Source organism: Stegastes partitus, unplaced genomic scaffold (genome assembly GCF_000690725.1).
Source record: "Stegastes partitus isolate 25-593 unplaced genomic scaffold, Stegastes_partitus-1.0.2 Scaffold227, whole genome shotgun sequence".
Lineage (NCBI taxonomy): Eukaryota > Metazoa > Chordata > Actinopteri > Pomacentridae > Stegastes > Stegastes partitus.
The window spans coordinates 537,619-558,161 of NW_007577958.1; the positions used below are offsets into that span (position 1 = coordinate 537,619).

At 42.7% G+C, this 20,543-nt stretch overlaps 3 protein-coding genes across 4 annotated transcripts; 2 read left to right on the plus strand and 1 right to left on the minus strand.

The window, feature by feature from the left end:
- Window positions 1-1,157: 1,157 nt before the first annotated feature.
- Window positions 1,158-7,214, minus strand: wnt1 (wingless-type MMTV integration site family, member 1). 2 transcript variants are annotated; one of them, XM_008281242.1, is made up of 5 exons: window positions 6,550-7,214; window positions 6,153-6,258; window positions 3,858-4,111; window positions 3,404-3,669; window positions 1,158-3,288 (listed from the first exon to the last, which is right to left on the minus strand). In XM_008281242.1, exons 2-5 carry the CDS (start codon window positions 6,251-6,253, stop codon window positions 2,797-2,799), a joined length of 1,113 nt encoding a protein of 370 aa, XP_008279464.1. In that variant the 5' UTR covers window positions 6,254-6,258; window positions 6,550-7,214; the 3' UTR covers window positions 1,158-2,796. The 2 variants fall into 2 exon arrangements, with proteins under 2 accessions (XP_008279464.1, XP_008279463.1); XM_008281241.1 differs by lacking the exon at window positions 6,550-7,214 and having other exon boundaries at window positions 6,153-6,420.
- Window positions 7,215-9,403: 2,189 nt separating this feature from the next.
- Window positions 9,404-12,694, plus strand: wnt10b (wingless-type MMTV integration site family, member 10b). The gene is made up of 4 exons (XM_008281243.1): window positions 9,404-9,571; window positions 10,188-10,450; window positions 10,619-11,070; window positions 11,173-12,694. Exons 1-4 carry the CDS (start codon window positions 9,498-9,500, stop codon window positions 11,671-11,673), a joined length of 1,290 nt encoding a protein of 429 aa, XP_008279465.1. The 5' UTR covers window positions 9,404-9,497; the 3' UTR covers window positions 11,674-12,694.
- Window positions 12,695-15,175: 2,481 nt separating this feature from the next.
- arf3a (ADP-ribosylation factor 3a) lies at window positions 15,176-17,934 on the plus strand. The gene is made up of 5 exons (XM_008281244.1): window positions 15,176-15,227; window positions 16,313-16,495; window positions 16,590-16,700; window positions 17,060-17,184; window positions 17,297-17,934. Exons 2-5 carry the CDS (start codon window positions 16,348-16,350, stop codon window positions 17,456-17,458), a joined length of 546 nt encoding a protein of 181 aa, XP_008279466.1. The 5' UTR covers window positions 15,176-15,227; window positions 16,313-16,347; the 3' UTR covers window positions 17,459-17,934.
- Window positions 17,935-20,543: the final 2,609 nt, after the last annotated feature.

The window sequence follows — 20,543 nt, forward strand, 5'->3', positions numbered from 1 at the left end:
AGACACTAAGTCGGTATTTATTACACTGCCTTTGTCACTAATTGAGCTAATTATCACTGACTCCTCAGCACTCCCACAGGCAGCACCCCCTCCACTCACTCTCCACCAACTCTCCCACCTCACTCTCATGCCTGGGATTTGAACTCTGCCTTCCCTCTTCTTTTTTTTTAAAAAAGAAATTCTACCACTTTCTCGTTCTTTTGTTTCTTTCTGTGTACCCATGATTGCTTATTTTTTTTCTCTTTTACACTAGATTCGTCTAATTTTCAAATGGTGTGTACTTCTGTGCTCCCAACTATTTTTCCAGTTTGTCAGTTATTACACTGTAAGCCATATCATGTTTTCGCATATGTTTACCCGAGTTCTCCAGTGATAAAAGACAGAATATTAGTTTTATAGCGCTCAGATGTATTATTCTGTAATCAGCATAAATTTCTAGCTCTCATCTTTCTGTTTTTGTAGGCCTTCCACCTCATTGGACCTCCTAATTTGCAGTATTTCAATTCAGTTTTCTCTGATTTGTTCATTTCATTCTTCAGAGAATTAAACTCTCAACTTTCTTTGCAATGGTGAGAAATCGCTGCTCAGTTTGTTACTTAATTTTTTTTTCCTCTAATTTCATTTCACTGGCAAAGAAGCCTGATGTAATTCTGCACTGCAGCAGAAAGCCTAATTCACCATCTTTCTCGTCAGAGTTTGTTGTCTTTGCCTACTACTTTCCCTCCACTGTGCTTTATCTGGGTGACCCTGCATGCTCCTGTACTGTGGTGGGCAAAGGAGTGCAAAGCTTTCCAAGCTCCTGTGGTTAGTCGGGTTGCCAGGCATTGGAGCAGACTCTAGGTTTTCATTATATTTCATATATTTTTCTTCCAGGCATTAAACAAATAAAGCTAAAACATTCAATGCAGTAAACTCCTATATTGTATAAAATAAGGTATGTGGCTAAGTAAGCAGGCTCTGTCTCTGTGGTTGGTAGCACAGATGCAGGGATGTTTTGTGAGCTGGAGAAAGAGGCTGCTTTGGTGGTGGTAATAGGATTAAGCAAAGGACACCCAGGGACAGGCTTATATGTTCACTTGGTCCGTTGTCAAAACTCTCTCAAACACAGAAACTACAACAGACATAATAGCATCTTTTGACACATGCAGGAGGGCAACTTAATTGAAAATATAGACTTTATTGTTCTATCATACAGTACAAAACCAACTGGATCCTAAATCTTTTCATTAAAATCTAAAAATGTTTTCTCTTACATCTCTCTATAACAGTATAAAAATCCTCAGAAATAAATATTTCATATTTACACTCGTAAAAAAAAAAGGTAAATATTCAGTGCATGACCAAACACAAGTGTTCTTTTTTTTACAGGAAACAAGCAAAGAAGTGATAAAGTTTTGTTTCTAGCAAGTCTTTTTTTTTTCTCAACTACATTACACCCAAATTAAAAAAAGGCATAAGATCAAACATCTCCTGACTTGACTCGAATGATAGCATGTTCTCCAGTCACTGACAGGCACATAAACCATTTAGCAAACTTACAAATGACGTCTTTATAAATATATTCAGATATTTTAATATTTACAGCATTTTGGTTCTCTTAGCTGCTATACAGTATGTTTTTCTTTCCGCAGAGGCTGTAATCCTAACAATAAAACACTTCATCTTAAACATAGCTTTTTTTTTTCACAGCCTAGTTTAAAGTCATACCCCATTTGCCTACCTTCAACCTGGAATAGTTTAACCCTGCTCACATGTATTTACAGGAGTGTGGTGGGTTTATTTTTTGTTTGAACATCAGTGGCTTCATTTTGAGAGCAAGTTTAAATTCTGCAGGTCACATTTTAATATTATTGTTGTGTTTCGATTTTTTTAATACTGACCCGACAGATTTGCTAAACTATATCTAGTCATGCGGTAATATTCAGTGTATTGATAATACATTCAAATTACACTGCCTCAGTAAGATTAACTCAGTCAGTCTCTGTTTTCCTTGGTAAGCGCTGGTCTCAGTCATGTAACATCAGGACCATCCTGTGGTAAGTCAAGAGTGGCAAGTCTGGGTTGAGGTGTATTCAACTCCAGAGAAATCTAAACAAAAAGGGCAACTGTGGTAAGGAAATTAGAAGTGGTTGGGCTGCATCCAGGTCCTAAGTACACACGCCGGGAACAGATAGCCTATACGTGGAGATAAACTTCACACAGTTTCATGCGAGAGAGGCCAAACTTCAGCAAAAGCAAACAAAACTGTTTTTTTAAAAATAACCTCCCTCTTGTTAGAGGTCCTCACCAGTTTATGAGAGCACATGTTTGTGGCTCTCTGGCCACAGAAACATCTGTGAAACATTGTGTCCAGTTTTTGCCCTCAGTGGGGGAGAAGGCGGCTCTAGTAGTACCTGGTTACAGCAATCAATTCTCCACCACATCCTTTTGTCCCTTTGCTTCTATTTATCCACAGTGTAAACACTTGAGGGATGTGGGTGATTTCCATTCTACATGGATGGCTGTTGTGTTTAAATACTTATTAATGTTAAGCATCAAAGGCAAAGAGCAAGCACATACACTCCCTCTATACCCTGTTCACATATTTGTGCTTTTACTCCTACTTTCAAAAACACTGATTGAATTTTTGTGCCACGAAGTTCCCTGTTTACCCGCCTTGAAGCTCTTCTAGCTTCTACCTAACATCTTAAACCACTTGTGTGCTAGTGGCTTTGTTAGCCGACTACCTGTTTTGCTACAGAGTTCTTCTTTGTTCCTCGTGTATGCCTAAATATTTGCCTAGTCGTCCACCTTTGATCATAGACACTGGTGTAACGTTCGTGTGCTGGTGCAGTTGAGGCAGCTGACGTGACAGCACCAGTGGAACGTGCAGTGGCATCGCTCGGTCACACTCTCAGTCCGGGTTTTAAACCCACGTCCACAGCATAGCAACTCACATCCGTCCAGGCCTGGAGAAGAGCTGTTGCATGTTCTCCCAGAAGTTCCCAAAGTGCCAGTTTTACCATTGTAAGAGCAGAAGTTTGGCGATTTCTCAAAATAAACTAGGTCCATGCCAGAGGGGGGTTTGTGAGCCGGGTTTTCAGGCTCTAGATGTCGGGGGTCGGCTCGGTGAGAGGCACGGTTGCTCCCCTTGTTGGCGTAAACAACTCTGGACGCGCCGTCAAACCGATCCTTAAGGAAATCTCCCACTGTGCGGAAGCTCGGCAGGCGCATCCAACAGGTCCGCACGGTGCAGGAGCCCGACATGCCGTGGCACTTACACTCCTGTCGCATCTCTGAAGACACAGTCTGCAGAGAAAGATCAAGAACTGCAAATGAGGACTCGCTCACAGAACGTGACTAGCAAATCCTTTTGATTCATGTGAAAATTCTGACAGACAATCACGGCACATTGAAGCCTCACCATTCTGCCGGCCTCGTTGTTGTGTAGGTTGGTGAGGTAACGCAGATCTCTGCCCCTCTCGCTGGAGTCCACAAACTCACGGCTGAACATCCGGCCAAAATCCACATTGTCACTGCAGCCCCCCCAGTGCCAGTCTGGCCCTCCAGGACCTCGGCGACGATAATCGCATGTGCACGACTCAATGGCCCCTTCTGAGCAGGAGCGAGCCACAGCATGGGTCACTCCTGCGCTGGTAATGGCAAATACAAATGCTGTCTCTCGGCAACCTGAAGAAACAACATCAAAACTTCCCATCAGAACCTCATCCAGCTTTTTAGATTTGAATTTGCCAATTTTTGCCCAAAATTGGAAAGTATTTACAGACAAAGCCTTTTAAATGTGTACAAGAGATTCCATTACATCCTGCCCAGAATTGTCCAAATATTGCCTGGTGAGAAAGACAAGAGAGGCTCACCACGATTGACAATTTTGCCAAAAATTGCTGGGCTGTGGGTGGTCGGGCAGTTCCAGCGGCGGTTGCGGAACTGCCACTTGCACTCCTTTATGGCAGTGTGCAGCCCAGCGGCGATGGCATGCAAGATGCCAGGATTCTGCCGAATCAGCCGGCGCTGGCGACGACTCAGAAGGGCCAGGCTTGGGTCCAGGACCAACTGCACGTTCTTGGAATTGGTGAGAAGGTTGGACGAGGAAGCCACATTGACAATACCCCTGGCACAACACAAGGACAAAGGAAATCAGAGTCAAGGAGCTGGCAATTCACGCATGTAGCTCCTTAGGTGACCCCCTGAACTCCTAAACTGATGTCTCTTGGCATCCTGTGAGTGTTGCGCCTTTTGAAAATTACAGTTTTCATTATGTAGTACAATAATAAACAGTGACACATGCTGTTCCAAGACCGTGAGGAGACAGTAAGTCTCTGAGTCACAATACAGGTTTCAGGCTTGGCAGAAAACTGTACGATTTTTACCTCTTTATAAATCACTTGGACCGGACACAACTTCCTGTCAGTTTCATGATTAGAATATACTCTTCTGCTAAATATCCAGCATCAGTGACGCTCCCATCAGAATAAAGACAGTATCACAGAGAGGACATCAGGAAATTGTCCTGTGCAGGTTTATATTTGTGTTGAGTTATTAAACAAAATAATCTTGCTCATTTTCTCTCACCCATATGTCAAACCAAGTTAAAGATAAGTGAGCTGTGCTCTTCTAGACTTTAGTGTGACTCCTGGTTAGACAAATGAGGCCTATTCTTATCTGTAAACGTGTTAATCTTCTGCAATCACATAAATTGCTCCCTGCCAAAAAAATGTTTTAAAAATTCTGTGAACTATATAATGGCATGAGTGGCTCATAAAAATACAAATATTCTAACCATGCTGATTTATTCTGATAAATTAAATTAGTCAATTGAAGTGGGTTGCATGATATCAGTAAATATTCAGCTATTGAGGTTTGTGAAGTGTCTATTTGTGTCCAAACATGACACCTGTGCTGCTACAGATTTTGGATGACTGAACACAGTTTAAATGCACCCATTTTGGTGGTCATATTTCACTGACTGTTTTAACAGGCTGTGTAGTTTTCCACTTCACGTTGCATTTGCAGTGATTTTTTTATTTTCCGTGTATATTGTAACGACTGCGTCTCCTGTTGCGCATTATCATCCGGAAAAGCGGCCGAGTCTTGGCCTGTTGAGGGCCTGGGAACATTAACACTAATCTCCCCCCTTTTTTGGGTGTTTTCTTCCTTCCAGAGCTGAATTGTTCCCCGTTTTCTTCCCTAATTTTCTTGGATTTCAGATGACATTTTAAACATTTGAAAACGCGCATGCCGTTGTGCGTAAACACTGTCCATCCATTCATTGGCACCGCCAAAAAAAAAAATCTTTCGTTAAATCATTACCTCAACTAATCCAACCCACAGTTTATAGATTTTTAAACAAGCAAGACAATGTGCTCAACTATGCAGATCCTATTTTATTTTTGTTTTTTATATTTAGAAAAAAAAAAGATATTGTGCGGTTGCCTGTTTTGGTTTGAGGTCGCTGTATAGACAGAGGAATGTACAGTATTAGATCAACACGACCCTGGACAAGACCTCGTAAAGGATTCCTTTCAGCAATGAAATGAATCCATATTTAATTTATCCCACATTGGACTGAAAAATGTTGTCTCGTGTTCAAACCACAGTGTCCCAAAAAAAGAGGAGGGGAGGTAGAGAAAGAGAGAGAGAGAGAGAGGGAGTCAATTAAACCAAACCGCAAATAAAAGAGGCTAAAACTGTAATTATTACAGATGTAATTCGTTTATTGTCGAATAATGTGCTGCAGCTAATTTCACTGAAGGGACGATAAATTACATTTTTAGGGAGAAAAAAAAAAGGTGAAATACTTGGTTGTTGAGCTCAGCAATTTGACAGCGAAAACCCCACAAGCCTTAATACCATGCGGTTGCTGTTTTTTTTTTTTTTTCTTTTCTTTTTTTTCTCCCCCTGAACAGAAGTTGTGAACGCTTCCAAAACTAACACATTATTTCGAGCATGCAGCACGAAATGTGGTGAAGTAGTTGCTCGTACAAGGCAGCGCGGGATCTTTTATATTGTTGTTGTTGTTTCTTAAATTGGCTCTAAAGATTTCAGGAGCAGGGTGCCGATTACTGAATCAGTGCATCATCATCATCATCATCATCATCATCGTCATCATCATCATCATCATCACACAGGCCTGCAAGGTCTGCTGGACTCACCACCACCGGCCGCTGTTGTTGACGGCCCCTGTGCCTGAGAGCGAAGACACCAGAAGGATGCAAGCGGCTTTCACCCCTAACAGCAGCGCCAGACTCCTCATCGTGACTTCGGTCCAAATATGAGGAGGAAAATGGCAAATTTCAACTCTTCTTGTCATGGATTTTTTTTCTTTCGCTCAAACAGCTCTAAATATTATTTGTCTAAACACTCCAACAACAACAAAAAGAAAAAAAAATGCAAAAGTTATAATATATTTCAAATAAACAGACTAAAAACAAGAAAATACCAAACTCTGACCATGCATGCTGTTCCACTTACAAACTAATATTTGTGTGATAATTGCATCTTAATGATCGCCTGGATTGTGATCAAAAGATGCAAGGTGTAAATACTCACCACAGCACCGAGAGGACCTGGAAGGTGAGGAGAAGAAGAAGAAGCTGGCAGCTCCTAATTGACTTAAATGGATCTTGAGTGGAGACAGGTTGCTAAATGATGTGAAGTGTCCAGGCAGGATGCTGCTGCTGCTGCTGCTGCTGCTGCTGCTGCAGTCCTCTTCACTCTGTCTCTTTCAGTGATGCTTTGCACGGCGCATTGAACGCGTGGGACAGTCCCGAAGACTTGATCCCCTCGGTGACTGATAGGCAACACATTCTTCTCTTATTGAGCGCTACGAGGGGAATAAAAAAGGGATTTGCTGCTCTCATCTCCCTCTGTTTTTTTTCGGAGCCCTTTTCAATAGGATTGGAGGGAGGGATAGTTAATGCTCTTCATAGGGCGCACAATGAATAAGGAAACACAACTGAGCAGTAAGGAGAAAGGAAGCGAGAGAGAGAGAGAGAGAGAGAGAGAAAAAAAAAATAGGGCAGTCCACAGTGTTGCGCATATTACTTGTGGAATCTCACGGTCATCACAGAATCGATTCCCTGTAAAAGTGTGCGGCTGCGAGTATTTTCCCCCCACTGGCCGCACGCTCGCTTCCGCATCCAGTCTTGCAGAGAGGAGAAGTGCCTCCTGAAGCACTGATGTGTTGGTACAGATGCTGTGGGTGCGCCCGCTTTTGGTGCTCCGCCGCTGCTCAAAGCTGGTGTCACGGTACAATACAGTTACAGCGGAATATGAGCCATCTGAAACTGCCCTTTTTTTTTTTTTTTTAACCCGGTGGTTGGATTAGCCTACTCCCTAACCGCATCTCCTCCTCTCTCCAAATGCGCTCCCAAAATGTGCAGTGACTAAGGCCATTTCTGCAGCCTACATTTCCTTTTTACGGTAAAACATTTACAAGGATACACACTTTTTTTTCTTTTTTCTTTTTTTTTTGACGTTATTAAATCTGGTTAATAATATTTTTCCAAAGTGCCTTTATGAGGGTCTCTTAATAAAAAGCTGTGGCGCAAATAACAATTATCACAGTTTTTTTTTTTTTTTATAGTCTAAGACACGCACAGTGAAACGTGAATGCAGATAGAAGCAATAATAATAAGCTCTTAGTGGTCCTATAACTCACACTGCCTGCTGAGCTACTTAAATATTTTTCAAACGCGGCGGAGATGAAATATAGTCTCCAATCAGAAGTTTGATGTATGATGAACCAGGAAAAGAGGGGGACGAGTAAGGATAAAAAACCAGTCCAAACATCTGGCTTGCAGACCTCCCTCGACGCAACGCAGCCCAGTGTAATCACAGCTTGAGCCACTTTGCGGCATCTCCATCAAACCCCAGACTTCTTCAGCTTAAATGTCCCCAAACTTCTCCAGATATTGGTTCATGGGCGAATGTTTCATTATGTGACATTTATCTGCTAATTTGCATGTTCCACATTAGTCAACTGCAGCGGTTGTAGGTTGAATAATCTCTCTCCCTTCCTCTTCACCTCTCTCTCTGTCCCGCAGATGACAGTAAAAGGAAGTGGGCTTTTGTAAAAAGCTTTAATGACAGCCATCCTACGTTTATACTCCAGTCTTATATGAAGGTGCTCAAACGGGTTTCCTGGAGCAGTCATGCGACACCGAGCAGATTAGAGCTTCAATCCGGATAAAGGGGGCCTTTTATATACAAATCAACTTCAAATCACTTTTTAAGCCACTTAGATATACACACCAAGGCAGAATGCTAATGCACTTTTCATTGCTGCAGCTTAGGGAATGGAAGGAGATTAGATGAATTGGTGTCACTAAGCGAACCGTGTTCGAGGGGGGTTTTAACTTAATTTTATGAAAGTAGCACATATGCACCTTTCGGTTCCAGCAGGGACGTTTGCGCGTTTGTTATGCGTAATTTGGATAACCAAGATCAATATACTGATTGATTCAATGCAGAGTTCACACAGGATTCCTGTCCAGCTTCTTCCATGAGCACAGTTATTACTGACCATAAAACATCTAATTTGAAAGGCTATCTAAGATGCAGGTCTATAGTATGGAAATATTTCTTTTTTTTAAGTTACCCAGATTAATGTAATTATCATTTGTCATGATATTGCTATCAGAGCCATAATGATGCCATTATGTGATCACCAAAATCAGAGCAGCCACACTCTTAATTTATGCATCCAATTTTATAGTTTGAAATAAAGACTTTACATTGATAAAGTGAAGTTGTTTCAAACACAACAATGAAGAACAGCCGCTCTGATGGAGGTGGGAGGAAGGGGGACCACATGACTAAAAACAGTATTGTTGGAGGGTCTGTTAGTGGAGCCGCCTGCCTGCTGCTGCCTCCCTGTCGTACAGTGGAACCAGCAGCTCTCCCCTCCCCCATTCATTATTTAAAATAACTCACCCCTTTATGAACAAAATCTTCTTTGACTGTCCATATTTCACTTTGCAGAGCCTTTTTTTTGTTCGTTGCATCGACAATTGAAGTCTGTTCACTCATCTACCGACCCACAAACACACATCATTAATGCATACACATATTTTATCCTATTAAATATATTTATAGAATGCAGTATTTTAGATCATCTATATTATCTATTAAATGTGAGGGCGTTGTGCCGCAGTGTTTGGGGAAAAAAAGCTTGTGCGTAAAAGTTTGGAGACGTTATTTTACGCTTGGACAAATGATCACATTCTCAGATAATAAAATGATCAACTGGTGATCCAACTTTCATATTGGCCAATATTTGCAAACAGCCGCCTGTAGAGGCATCTACTCCCCTCCCCTCTTTCTCTCCCCCCTCCCGTTTACTCTCGCCCCCGAGCTCCTCTGTTCTCCGTCTTCACTCCTCGGTCGTTTGGCGGTGCATCGATAATACTGCACTCTTCTTCCTTTTGATGTTCTTATTCAACACAGGACCTTAACACCAGTGTTTTAATGTCACGGCGCGACAGACGCTTAACAAAATGGAGCTATCAAACAAACTCCGTTGGGACCAATTCCTGATTTTGGCAGCAGCACTTATGTCACCTGCATTACCGTAAGTGCACTTGAGAGCGCCAGGAGACTTGATGTTGTATGCGGGTTTGTGGCTAAATGTTATTCGGCAAGAGTTGAGAGAAGTTATTGTGTATAGTTAGTTTATCATTTAAATGAATATCTTACATATTTAGCTGAAAACTGAGACATCTGCCTCTGATTTCACAGGCTGATTTACTGTAATATTAAAACCCTGAAATCAGTGTTTACTGATTTGTTAGTCTTTCACAAGTCTAAAGTAAGCCATGAAGAATTCAGTTTGAATCTGTTGTTATTTCTCCATAAGATACATTTGGCAGTTGGATCTGTTTTTGATCCTTAGCTGGATAATCTGTTTGGAATTATATTTTCCCTGCTTTAAGCAACTACCATTAGAGCTGTAGAGACACTGCAACAAATACTTTTAAGTACATTTTATTGCTAAGTGTATTTAGAAAGTCCTGTATAAAAGATAATAATTTTACAGAATGCCCTTAAATCTTTACTGGTTTTCCAAAGTATTCCAGACATCCTCCCACTCTTACATACTTCTCTGGATTTGACTAATGAACTCCTGACCAGTTGTGATGACACCCCCCACCAACTCTCTCTCCCTCTTTCCCTCGCTCTCCCTGCAGGGTGCTGTGTAATGATATCCTCAGCCTGAAGGTGGCAGGAGATCCAGTGCTAACCCCGAACTCTGTGTGCCTGAGGCTGGCAGGCCTCAGTAAACGTCAGATGCGGATGTGTGTGCGGAACCCCGATGTGACAGCTTCTGCTCTGCAGGGCATACAGGTGGCCATCCACGAATGCCAGCACCAACTCCGGGACCAGCGCTGGAACTGTTCCTCACTGGAGGGCCTTGGCAAGTTGCCCCACCACAATACCATCCTCAACAGGGGTGAGAGTCTGAGGCAAGCCAATGGTAGTCACTATAAGTGGCCTGGGGTTTATGGGACACAGGTGTAGCTATGAGAATAGAGATCTTTCTATACACAGGTGGATTACATTTTTGGAGCTGCAATGTTTATCAGTTTCAGCTGTCTGAGTGTGTTCCTCCTGCCCCCAGGTTTTCGCGAGAGTGCCTTCTCCTTGGCAATGTTGGCAGCGGGTGTGGCTCACTCTGTGGCCTCGGCTTGCAGCATGGGCAAGTTGCGGGGGTGTGGCTGTGAGGCCAAGCGTCGCCAGGACGATGACAAGATCCGGCTCAAACTCACACAGCTGCAGCTGCAGACCCTGCAGAAGGGTGGGGTAGGCATGGACATAACGCGGTCATTGCCCTCGGAGCTAAATGGTCACCATAGCAACCTGCCCACTAACCTGCGCTCTACTCATCCCTCCGCCCTGCTCAAGCCTTTACCAGATGAGCTAAGCTCTATGCAGGACACCTGGGAGTGGGGGGGGTGCAGTCACGATGTCCGTTTTGGGGACCGTTTCTCCAGAGACTGGCTTGATTCCCGCGGGTCTCCAAGAGATATTCATGCTCGCATGAGGATACACAACAACCGAGTGGGGCGACAGGTGAATAATATGCTTGTCCACTGTGTTTCTTAGCCATGCTCACGTATCATCATGGTCATGTTGCAGTTTGATTTGCTCACTTATTTATCTTTCTTCACACAGATAGTGACTGACAACATGACTCGGAAGTGTAAATGTCATGGCACATCAGGGAGCTGTCAGTTTAAAACCTGCTGGCATGTGTCTCCAGAGTTCCGGCTTGTGGGTTCTTTACTCAAGGAGAAGTTTCTGTCAGCCATCTTTGTCAACTCCCAGAACAAGAACAATGGGGTTTTCAACCCTCGAGCAGAGAACAGTGCCAGTGGAAGCACAAGGGGAATCAACGGAGGGCGTCGTCGAAGCATGTCCAGAGAGTTGGTGTACTTTGAGAAGTCTCCTGACTTCTGTGAGCACGATGCGTCCATTGACTCCCCAGGTACACAAGGACGCATCTGCAACAAAACTAGCTACAGCACAGACAGCTGCAGCTCACTGTGCTGTGGCCGTGGGCACAACATCCTGAAACAGACACGCAGCGAGCGCTGCAATTGCCGATTTCACTGGTGTTGCTACGTGCTGTGCGAGGAGTGTCGTCTCACAGAGTGGGTCAATGTGTGCAAGTAGACACCAACCATCCCAGCTCTTGTTGCTTTTACTCATCCAGGACTCAAGATGGCGAGCCTGTCCCTTCGCCCACTCCTGTTGTTCAAGCTTTTGTTTTGCTCCTTGTGTAACTCTTCCAGAGAATCTGTTTATCCGCCCCTTTCCTTTTTTTGGTCCATCATCTGGGATCTATTTTCTCTTTGTAGCCGCTGTTATTCTCAAAATGCCAAGTCAGAGATTGAAGAGGTGACTCATGCCATTTGTCTTGCCATGGTCTGTTTAGACGCTGCCCTCTCAGCCATGAAAACGGCCTATACCCCATCTTTTCTATCCCACAAAAAAGAGGAGCAACAACAGGGAAACATTTCTGTTTCATGTCAATGTCGACATGCTGACTTATCTTATTGTACAGTAGCAGTGTATTTTAATGTGTACGTGTATATTTGTAAATGTGTTATTATTAATATTATTATTGTATTAGAGCTTGTCTTTTTTTTTTTTTGAATAACAGCCTGATGGTGACCAAGTGGCTCAGGATGGTGAACACAGTTGTCTTTAGACAACAACGTCTCATTGCAATTTCTCTATATTACTGGGCTCCTCTAATGATACTTACTCAATTTGTATATTTTGCACCTGTGACTCAGACAGAGCAACAATAGGTATTTAGGAATCGATCTCAGTATTCTTCTAGACAAGGATTTTACTAATAGGAGAATACAAGAAAGAGAATTTGATAGAGAGCGTATTTGCAGAGACAAGACAGAAGGCACATGCAGGACATTTTAAACTTATCAATTCTTGTACACTTGTAAAAGTCAAGATGGGAACAATGACACAAGATCAGTTTTGAAAACAAATTCAACTAATCGTTCAAATTTATTTATGAAACTGTAACGGTAGTAATTACTTCATGGGAATGGTTGCTAGTGCTCATGTTTTTCCATATCAATATTATGACAGAAATATGCTTCCTCTTGGTATAACTGTAATGTGATGTGTGTCACTTTCCTATGAAATCGTGACTGAGTTCTTGATATTATGTGCTTGCTTTTGTCCATTTCATCAGCACTCCTTAGATTCTTCCCACATGTAGTACATGTCAAAGTGAGAGATGGACCTACTTTAGTCTTGAAATGATGCTGAGGGGTGTGTGTGTATGCGTGAGTGTCTGTGTGTGTGTCTGTTGCTGTGTAAATGGGGGGTAAGCTCTGTGCACTACAGATTTGGGAGGTGAGAGCCTTTTTTATGGCCACTCCATGCTGAGAGAAGGACTTTTTATGGCTGCAGGATATTGTTTCCTTAAAGTATGACTTTTATTACTGGAGAGCAGCATCAAGAGAGCAGAGAGTGGGGGTGATTATACCAGTCTTTGCTGTGTGAGCATCTGAGGGGATCATCTGTCCAGAGTTCATAGCCAAGGAAGGGACTTACTGAACCACGTGCTGCTGGGACGCTGTATCCCTGTTACCTGGGAGACAGACTACACAAACATAAACACGCGCACATAAATACACGCATGTGTTTATGTACAAAGGCTCTTACATGTAGAAATCCTGGCACTGATGCACAATCAAAAACATGCATGCTGGTGCGCACACATGAACTGTAGATTTAGCAAAATGCTGTTGTCACCACTTGACTTGATTTATGACAGTAGCATTCCTAGATATCTTAGATAATCCAAACTGTCTCCATGCTCGGCCTGCTGGGAAAACCTCTTCTGCCACATAGGATTTAATGCCAATTAAGTCTTGTTTGTATGGACTTTGGTAAATATCCCTTGACTCCCGAGGAATGGCAGTGCCAGTGGCTGAATTGACTTTTCTGTGTTTTTGGTATTTAGCGAAGGAGTAAAGGGGAGACAGCGAGCGGTATGGAATGATAAGGGACTGAATTTCTGGTTTGCATTTCTTCATTCCTTTATCATTTTACCCTGGAGCTGCTGCAAAAGGGAATTTCCTGTCACTGTTTCTCCCATGTGTGAGACAGAGGTTGGTGGACAGCCTGGGATTGCTTTCTCTCTCTCTCTCATCGCTCTTTTTCTCTCTTTCCCATTCTCCCCCTCATCGTTGCAGACAGAGACACATGCATAGCAACACATTGACTGCCCCCCGAGTAATGACATCCAGACTGGGCTGAAATTAAAGAGAGGCAGGCAGAGAGAGGAAGTTAGGAGAGATAAAAGTTACCCACTTTGATTGACAACATGATTATATGTATAAAGTAAGGCGATTTAGTGTGTTTAGTTGGATATAAAGATAGGGAGATAGATCCTTGCTCAACATACAGCAGAGATGCAGAGGCAAAGGGGACAAATGGGGTATGGAGAAGGGGGTGAATAAAGTGTACTCTGTATAAATACATGCCTCAAAACATCTGCTTCTCAACTCCCCTTTCATTTTTGATGTGGGACAGGCAGAGAAGGAGAGCGGGAGAGAAAACACAAGGAGCCAGCTACCCAGAACATCAAAGCCCCTGCCCTCAACGTGCAGGCCCTCATTAGTTCAGCTAGCAGAACCAACGAGACTTGTGATTGTGTTTGCTGGGGTGCACGCTGGCAGACACTTCAGAGGAAAGGCTCCTTTAAGTCATAACTCCCCACCCTACCTCTCCTGCCACCACCCGAACCCGCTGTAACCCCCCTGTAACCCTCTCTCCGAACTCCCCGCGCACACAAACTCGCCGTGCTCCCCCACCATCCACTCCACCCCATAATCTGGTCTGCAGCTGCAAACATCTGCTCCACTCTTTATTCCCCTGCCTTCACCACTGAATTGATAAACACGTCTATTACTGGACCGCTGACTTGACACGCAACAGAGAGGAAGAACGAGGCGAATATGGGATTCACCTATATGGCTGCAGGGCTGGTTTAGGGGTGTGTCGTTTAATCACGCTGGGGTGTGGGAAAAAAATATATTTCATCCTAATTATCATGTGAAAACCACGTCGGTATACAACATCAGCTTTAGAAAAACTAAATATTGTTAAAAAAAATCAGTAGTCAAGGTTAAACCTGCTAGAATATTGATTGGGTCTATGCTTTGTTGCCCCCTGTCACCTCATTATCTGTGACACTGTGAGGCCTGCTGCCAGGAAGTATCACTTGGCATCCTATTACAGTCAGCCATTTACTTATTCATCAAGATGATTCCTGTGTTAATTATTCAAGAATGTTTGCCTTCAGACTCTGTTACATTTAATATTGGTTTACTTCTTGAGCTCCTGTGACAACACAAAATGAACCATTTGCCAATAAGGATAGTCATGTAATTAAAAAGATGGACTCTTGCATTTGATATCACAAAAGCAAAAATAATCTTTTAAAAAGCTTGATGCTTATATTACCTACAAGTAATTTTCGTGCTTTGTAAGGAGACAGTTCAGACTCAGCTGCCCTCCAGCAGCGCTCCCCGGCTTTTAACAAGTCATCGGGAATGACAAACTGTGAGAGGTGTTCATGGCAAACCCAAACATCGCGAGAACACGCAGTGTCACAGCCGCAGCTCATCGCGAGACTAGCATCCAGTCCTCTGCCTGAATCCAGCTGGTGTCCTGCCTGCCGCTGACGGGTAAGTGTGAATGAGATGCAAATGGTGAAAATACTCGAAGATGTACGCGAGAATTAAAGGTGACCGCGGTTGTATTAGTCGCCGTTTTGACGCCTCAAAGCGCTTTCTCGGTTAAATGAGCTGCCGTTAATCGACGACATCAGGCCGACTGGTGCGTTTTGTCGTGACTGTACGAGGGGATTATAGCACACAAATTGACCCGGAGATTTTCATTTATTTTTTGGTTAGAAATAACCAACATATTAGCTAATATAAAAGCTAACACACTGCGCTCGAGTTATCATCGCGTCGAGCTACAAGAAACGTAATTCGGGTTGGAATTCATCGGCTGCTTTGACTGCAGCAGCATCAGCCGTCTTCCCCTCGCATTATGACAAATGTACATGGATGTGCGACCACTGCAGCTGTAACGGGCTATGCTAGCAGCTATTTGCTTGAAATGAATGGAGCTAATCAATGACAGCAAACTACAAACACTGGACGTACTCCAGAGAAAATGATGATGCTCCACTGCCATACTTAAAGCCTATGGGAGCTTTTTTTTGCTCATTTTAACACCCCTGTTAACACCAAATGCACCTCAGGTAGAATTAGCACAAGTTGACAGCACCCTGTTAAAGGGCCCATGGCATTGTAGAAAAGTATAATCTAAAACCTCTCCCAGTGCTGAATTCTGTGTGAACCACACAAACACACAGCCTGAGGTTATGTGCTGTTTTGTAGCATGAATTGATTGTTGGCATTTCTTCAGCAAACAGCATAAAAGGTGGGCAATCTGCACCACATGAAAGCTGATCCCCACAACAGAGATCCAGCATGGCGGCCGTTTTTCCCAGTGAGCTGTCACAGTGCAAAGCAACAGCCTTTTAAGTCAGGTCAGCTGCCTGCCGAGGTGTGAAGTGCGCTTTTACAGGCTTTCCTCTGAGGTGGCTTCAAACCGTAATGAGGTGGTAATGTAAAGAGTTGCTTTGGAAGAGCTACTGTCCCGCTGCGTTATTATTTTTTGTGTGGTTTTGACTTTCTCAACGCGGTGTGTTTGTTTCTATGTATAGAAAGCGGTCTTCTGAGTTCCCTCTGTGTGACAGTTTTGTTGCAGTTGAAGTGAGAGCTGCCCGTCATCATGGGAAACATCTTCGGGAACCTGCTGAAGAGCCTCATAGGCAAGAAGGAGATGAGGATTCTTATGGTGGGGCTGGACGCTGCTGGGAAAACCACCATCCTCTACAAGCTGAAGCTGGGGGAGATTGTCACCACCATCCCCACAATCGGTCTGTAGGGACAGAATTAACGTCTGTTAGTATTAGATCAAACATGTGTGTCGGAGTTTGTCCAGCTCATGTAAATCCTTCTGTTTTTATTAAGGTTTCAACGTAGAGACGGTGGAATACAAGAACATCAGCTTCACTGTGTGGGACGTGGGTGGCCAGGACAAGATCCGTCCCCTTTGGAGACACTACTTCCAGAACACCCAGGGTGAGCCAGACCAACAGACTCCTAGATGATGCACCAGTTGGTCATGTTTTAGAGTTATTAAAGCCTCTCCAGTGCTGTTGCAGATCCTGCAGCACACGCTCACCCCCCAGCACCTGAGGGCATATCTGACTAATGCTTTAGATGAAATCATTTGCATACGGGCTCCAACTGTTCCAAATTATCATCGTCTTAGTCATGTTGAAAGCCTGGACAATGATAAAATGTGGTTTAACGGTCTGTTTTTCTGTTTAGCAATGTGATGTTGAAATACATTTGGATGAAACTCATTGTGGCACAGCAGAGCTGATATTCAACCTGTACAAAGTGTCGCTGAATTCGTGCTCTCACTTCTCCTGCAGGCTTGATCTTTGTGGTGGACAGCAATGACCGCGAGCGGGTCAACGAAGCTCGGGAGGAGCTGATGAGGATGCTGGCTGAGGACGAGCTGCGGGATGCCGTTCTCCTCGTCTTCGCTAACAAACAGGTATCGACTTCCTTGCATCTGCTCTTGTGTATTCCCTTTTGTTTCCTGTCCGTTTCCATCTGCCTCCTCACCAACTAGGTCCTTCTGACTGTAATTCTGTGCTTTTGTTCAGGACCTGCCCAATGCCATGAATGCTGCAGAGATCACAGACAAGCTGGGCCTGCACTCCTTACGTCACCGCAACTGGTACATTCAGGCCACCTGCGCCACCAGTGGAGACGGCCTCTACGAGGGCCTGGACTGGCTGGCCAATCAACTGAAGAACAAGAAGTGAAGGGCCCAGTCAGGAGAGTGGGGAAGAGCCTGGGTGCCAGCTCCAGGTAGTGGTTATAGTGGATCCATTGTGTTTACATAGAGAGGAAATGCTGAAAAGCTCCCAGGGGATGACTCTCACTGGCTTTCTCCCCCCACCCACCCAATACTTCTATTTTATTTTATTTTTTATTTAGTTTGTTTGGGTCTGTGGTGAGCATTTTAAATCATTTACAAACCAATGGTGTCAAAGTTAACCTAAACGATTTTCATTCTATAAACTGAATACATAAATATTGGGATATAATAGTATAATGTTACTGTAAAACTATGTGGATTTCCCCTACTTTGCAGTCTATGACCTTTGACCTCCGTGAACATTCAGTTTGTTCAGAAAACGTCTTTTGACGGCAGAGCAGCCTTCCCTCAGATACTATAAACTCGGTGTAAATTATAAAGAATGTCATAATAGTATAGTGGCAGTACTATTACTATGTCAGAATACTATCACATTGTTTAAAAACAGTATACTCAGATAAATGTAACTTCGTAATTTATCGTCCATACAGAAGTTTTTACCGCCACCAGGTAATCCTGTTCAGAGCTCGATTTTTATTTATTAAAATCTTCAGTTTGTTCAGATTTTATTTAAATGTGTTTATTTAAGTTTTTTTTTTTTTATTTGACACAAATTCTGCTGACACACTGGATAGTCTTAAACAAACAATGTTTTTGTCAACATTTATTTATTTATTTATTTATTTATTTAATAATAGCTTTATTTATTGATTTCATTTTCCGAGTGCATCATATGGTTTCTCTCCCTTTATTGCATTGTGCATTTACTGCAAAGGCAGCTGGTGGAAAAAAAAAAGAAAAGAAAAAAGATGAAGAAGAAAGCCCCAGTATCATTGTACATTACTGCTTCCCAATCTGCATGGAGATATCCCAGTACTGGCTCGTGGGCTTGTAAGAGCTGTGAACTTACCGCAGGCCGCTGCTGTAAATAAAGATTTGTTCTTAGTCGACTCGCCTGGCTCAATAAGGGTTAAAACAATTTCTCTGGCATCAGCGAGGTGTGATATCTAAACTGATACAGATGACAGAACAGGCGCACTGTACCAGCTCTGTGGCTTAGAAGAAGAAAAAAAAAAATTGCTGCTATTGGCCTGCCCTGTGGAGAGTGATGCAGCACAGCATGTGATTGGCAATATTAGAGAGCTTACATGGTTCTGAATGTTTATTTTTTAAATCGGTTTGTGCGAGCAGCTGCACCGTATCCATCATAAGAACTCACATTGCTTGTCATCTTGATTTGATCATCCCTAACTGGCGTGACATTATGTGTGTATCTTGTGTTAACCAAATCTGTGTGTATCATGTTGCACAAAATAACTCTAGATGCATTATTGTTGTACAAAATGTAACGTCCATTTTTTTTTTCTTCTTGTGCTTTTGAATGGAGTGTTTATTTATTTTTTGGGGGGGATTTTGGTGTTGGGTTGTTTTTTTCTTCTTCTTAATTTGCAAAGTAGATCCGGCAGTTGTCTTTTTTCAGTTTTCACACAAAACACTTGCAAAACAGGAGAGAGGGTGATCGTAATACTGCATCATAAGGCATGTTAATAATGTACAAGATCTGTAATAAAAGTGAATTATAATAGCCTGTTTCCTCAGACTATATTTGTTAGTCGAAATCACCGCTGCTGGTTGGAACAATGCTGTACTAATACATGTTATGGATTTCGTGTAAAGTTTACCGAACAACCTTCTAATATGCAAAAGCATGCTTTTTTTATGTCGGCGCAACTGTATATATGTTTATGTAACAAGAAAAGTATACCCTGGTAATCGCGGTTAAATTAAAAGTGCTGTTGATACACCTGTAGATATTGGGGTCAGTGTGTTGGCAGATAACTGACAGCAGCTTGTGTGTTTGTGTGGGTGTGTGTGTGTGTGATGTGCCCTCTATTCTGTTGGTGTGAAAATTGTTTTTGTGGCCTTATTTTGCCAGTGGTTCATTTCTCTTTGATAACACGTTTGTATGTAGGAATGTCATTCAAGCATCTTCACCAACAATCTGTAACACACTGCTGTTGTGGCTAAACGTTCCCCTTATTGGCGGAAATTTAACTTGCAAACGCGGACGAACGAGGCTGCGCAACATTCCAACTGATGATGTGTTTGTAGAAAGGGAATAAACTGAAAATGAATTTATTTAAATATACAAGTAGAGTATTATTAAGAGAAGGAAATGAAAAACAACACTAATAGGTGCAAAAGTGTCGAATGATTTAATAATTCCTGGCACCATATCAATCAATAAAAGAGACCAAAACATACATTTGCTTTGCCTTACTCATTTTTTCCTTGATGTCATTTTCTGCTGCACGCTTTGTCGCTTTTTTTATATGCTTGTTTGGTTTGATCTCAGCCTTTCCCCACACAATTTTAGGATCCCCCGCTAGCTCTGCTCCTCCCTCAATGATATATCGGTAATCTATAAATATGTAAAAAATGTAAAAGTCTAACAAGATGTCTGTCGCTTAACTGAAAAGTTATTTTTCTATGTGCACTGGAGGTTTCAGGTTCCACATTGAACTTGTGTAAGTTGCATATCAGGCCACAGTTGGCTTCCAAACTGTTTCTGATGTCACAATAGTCTTTGTGAGTACAAGTGTTGAACCCAGATTTAAGGTGAACACAGAAACTTTCGCAGCAGATAAATGTGAAACAGCCCAGATGTCCCCAAACCCTGCAAGGTCAGACATCCCAGTGAAGTAACTTGAATTTTTTATTTTTTCGTAAAATGGGATTTAAATCTTGGTCAAAATTCTGGCTTGATGATTCATTTTAACTCAACAAGCTGTTTGCTCTACCAGCTGCCAGCTAAGAATAAAGCCAGATAAATAAACAGCACATATTACAAGCTTTTTTTAAATTGAAAATGCAGTAATGGGCACAGGCAGGGAAAGAACAGGTCAAATAGGTGGGAAGGACACGGATCTACATCGCCTCTCTCCTTTGTCCTTTCCTAACTGCTGTCATCAAGAGAAGTTTGGCACAATCAGGTGGAATTGCTGCACTCCACAGAGAGTCATTTTGTC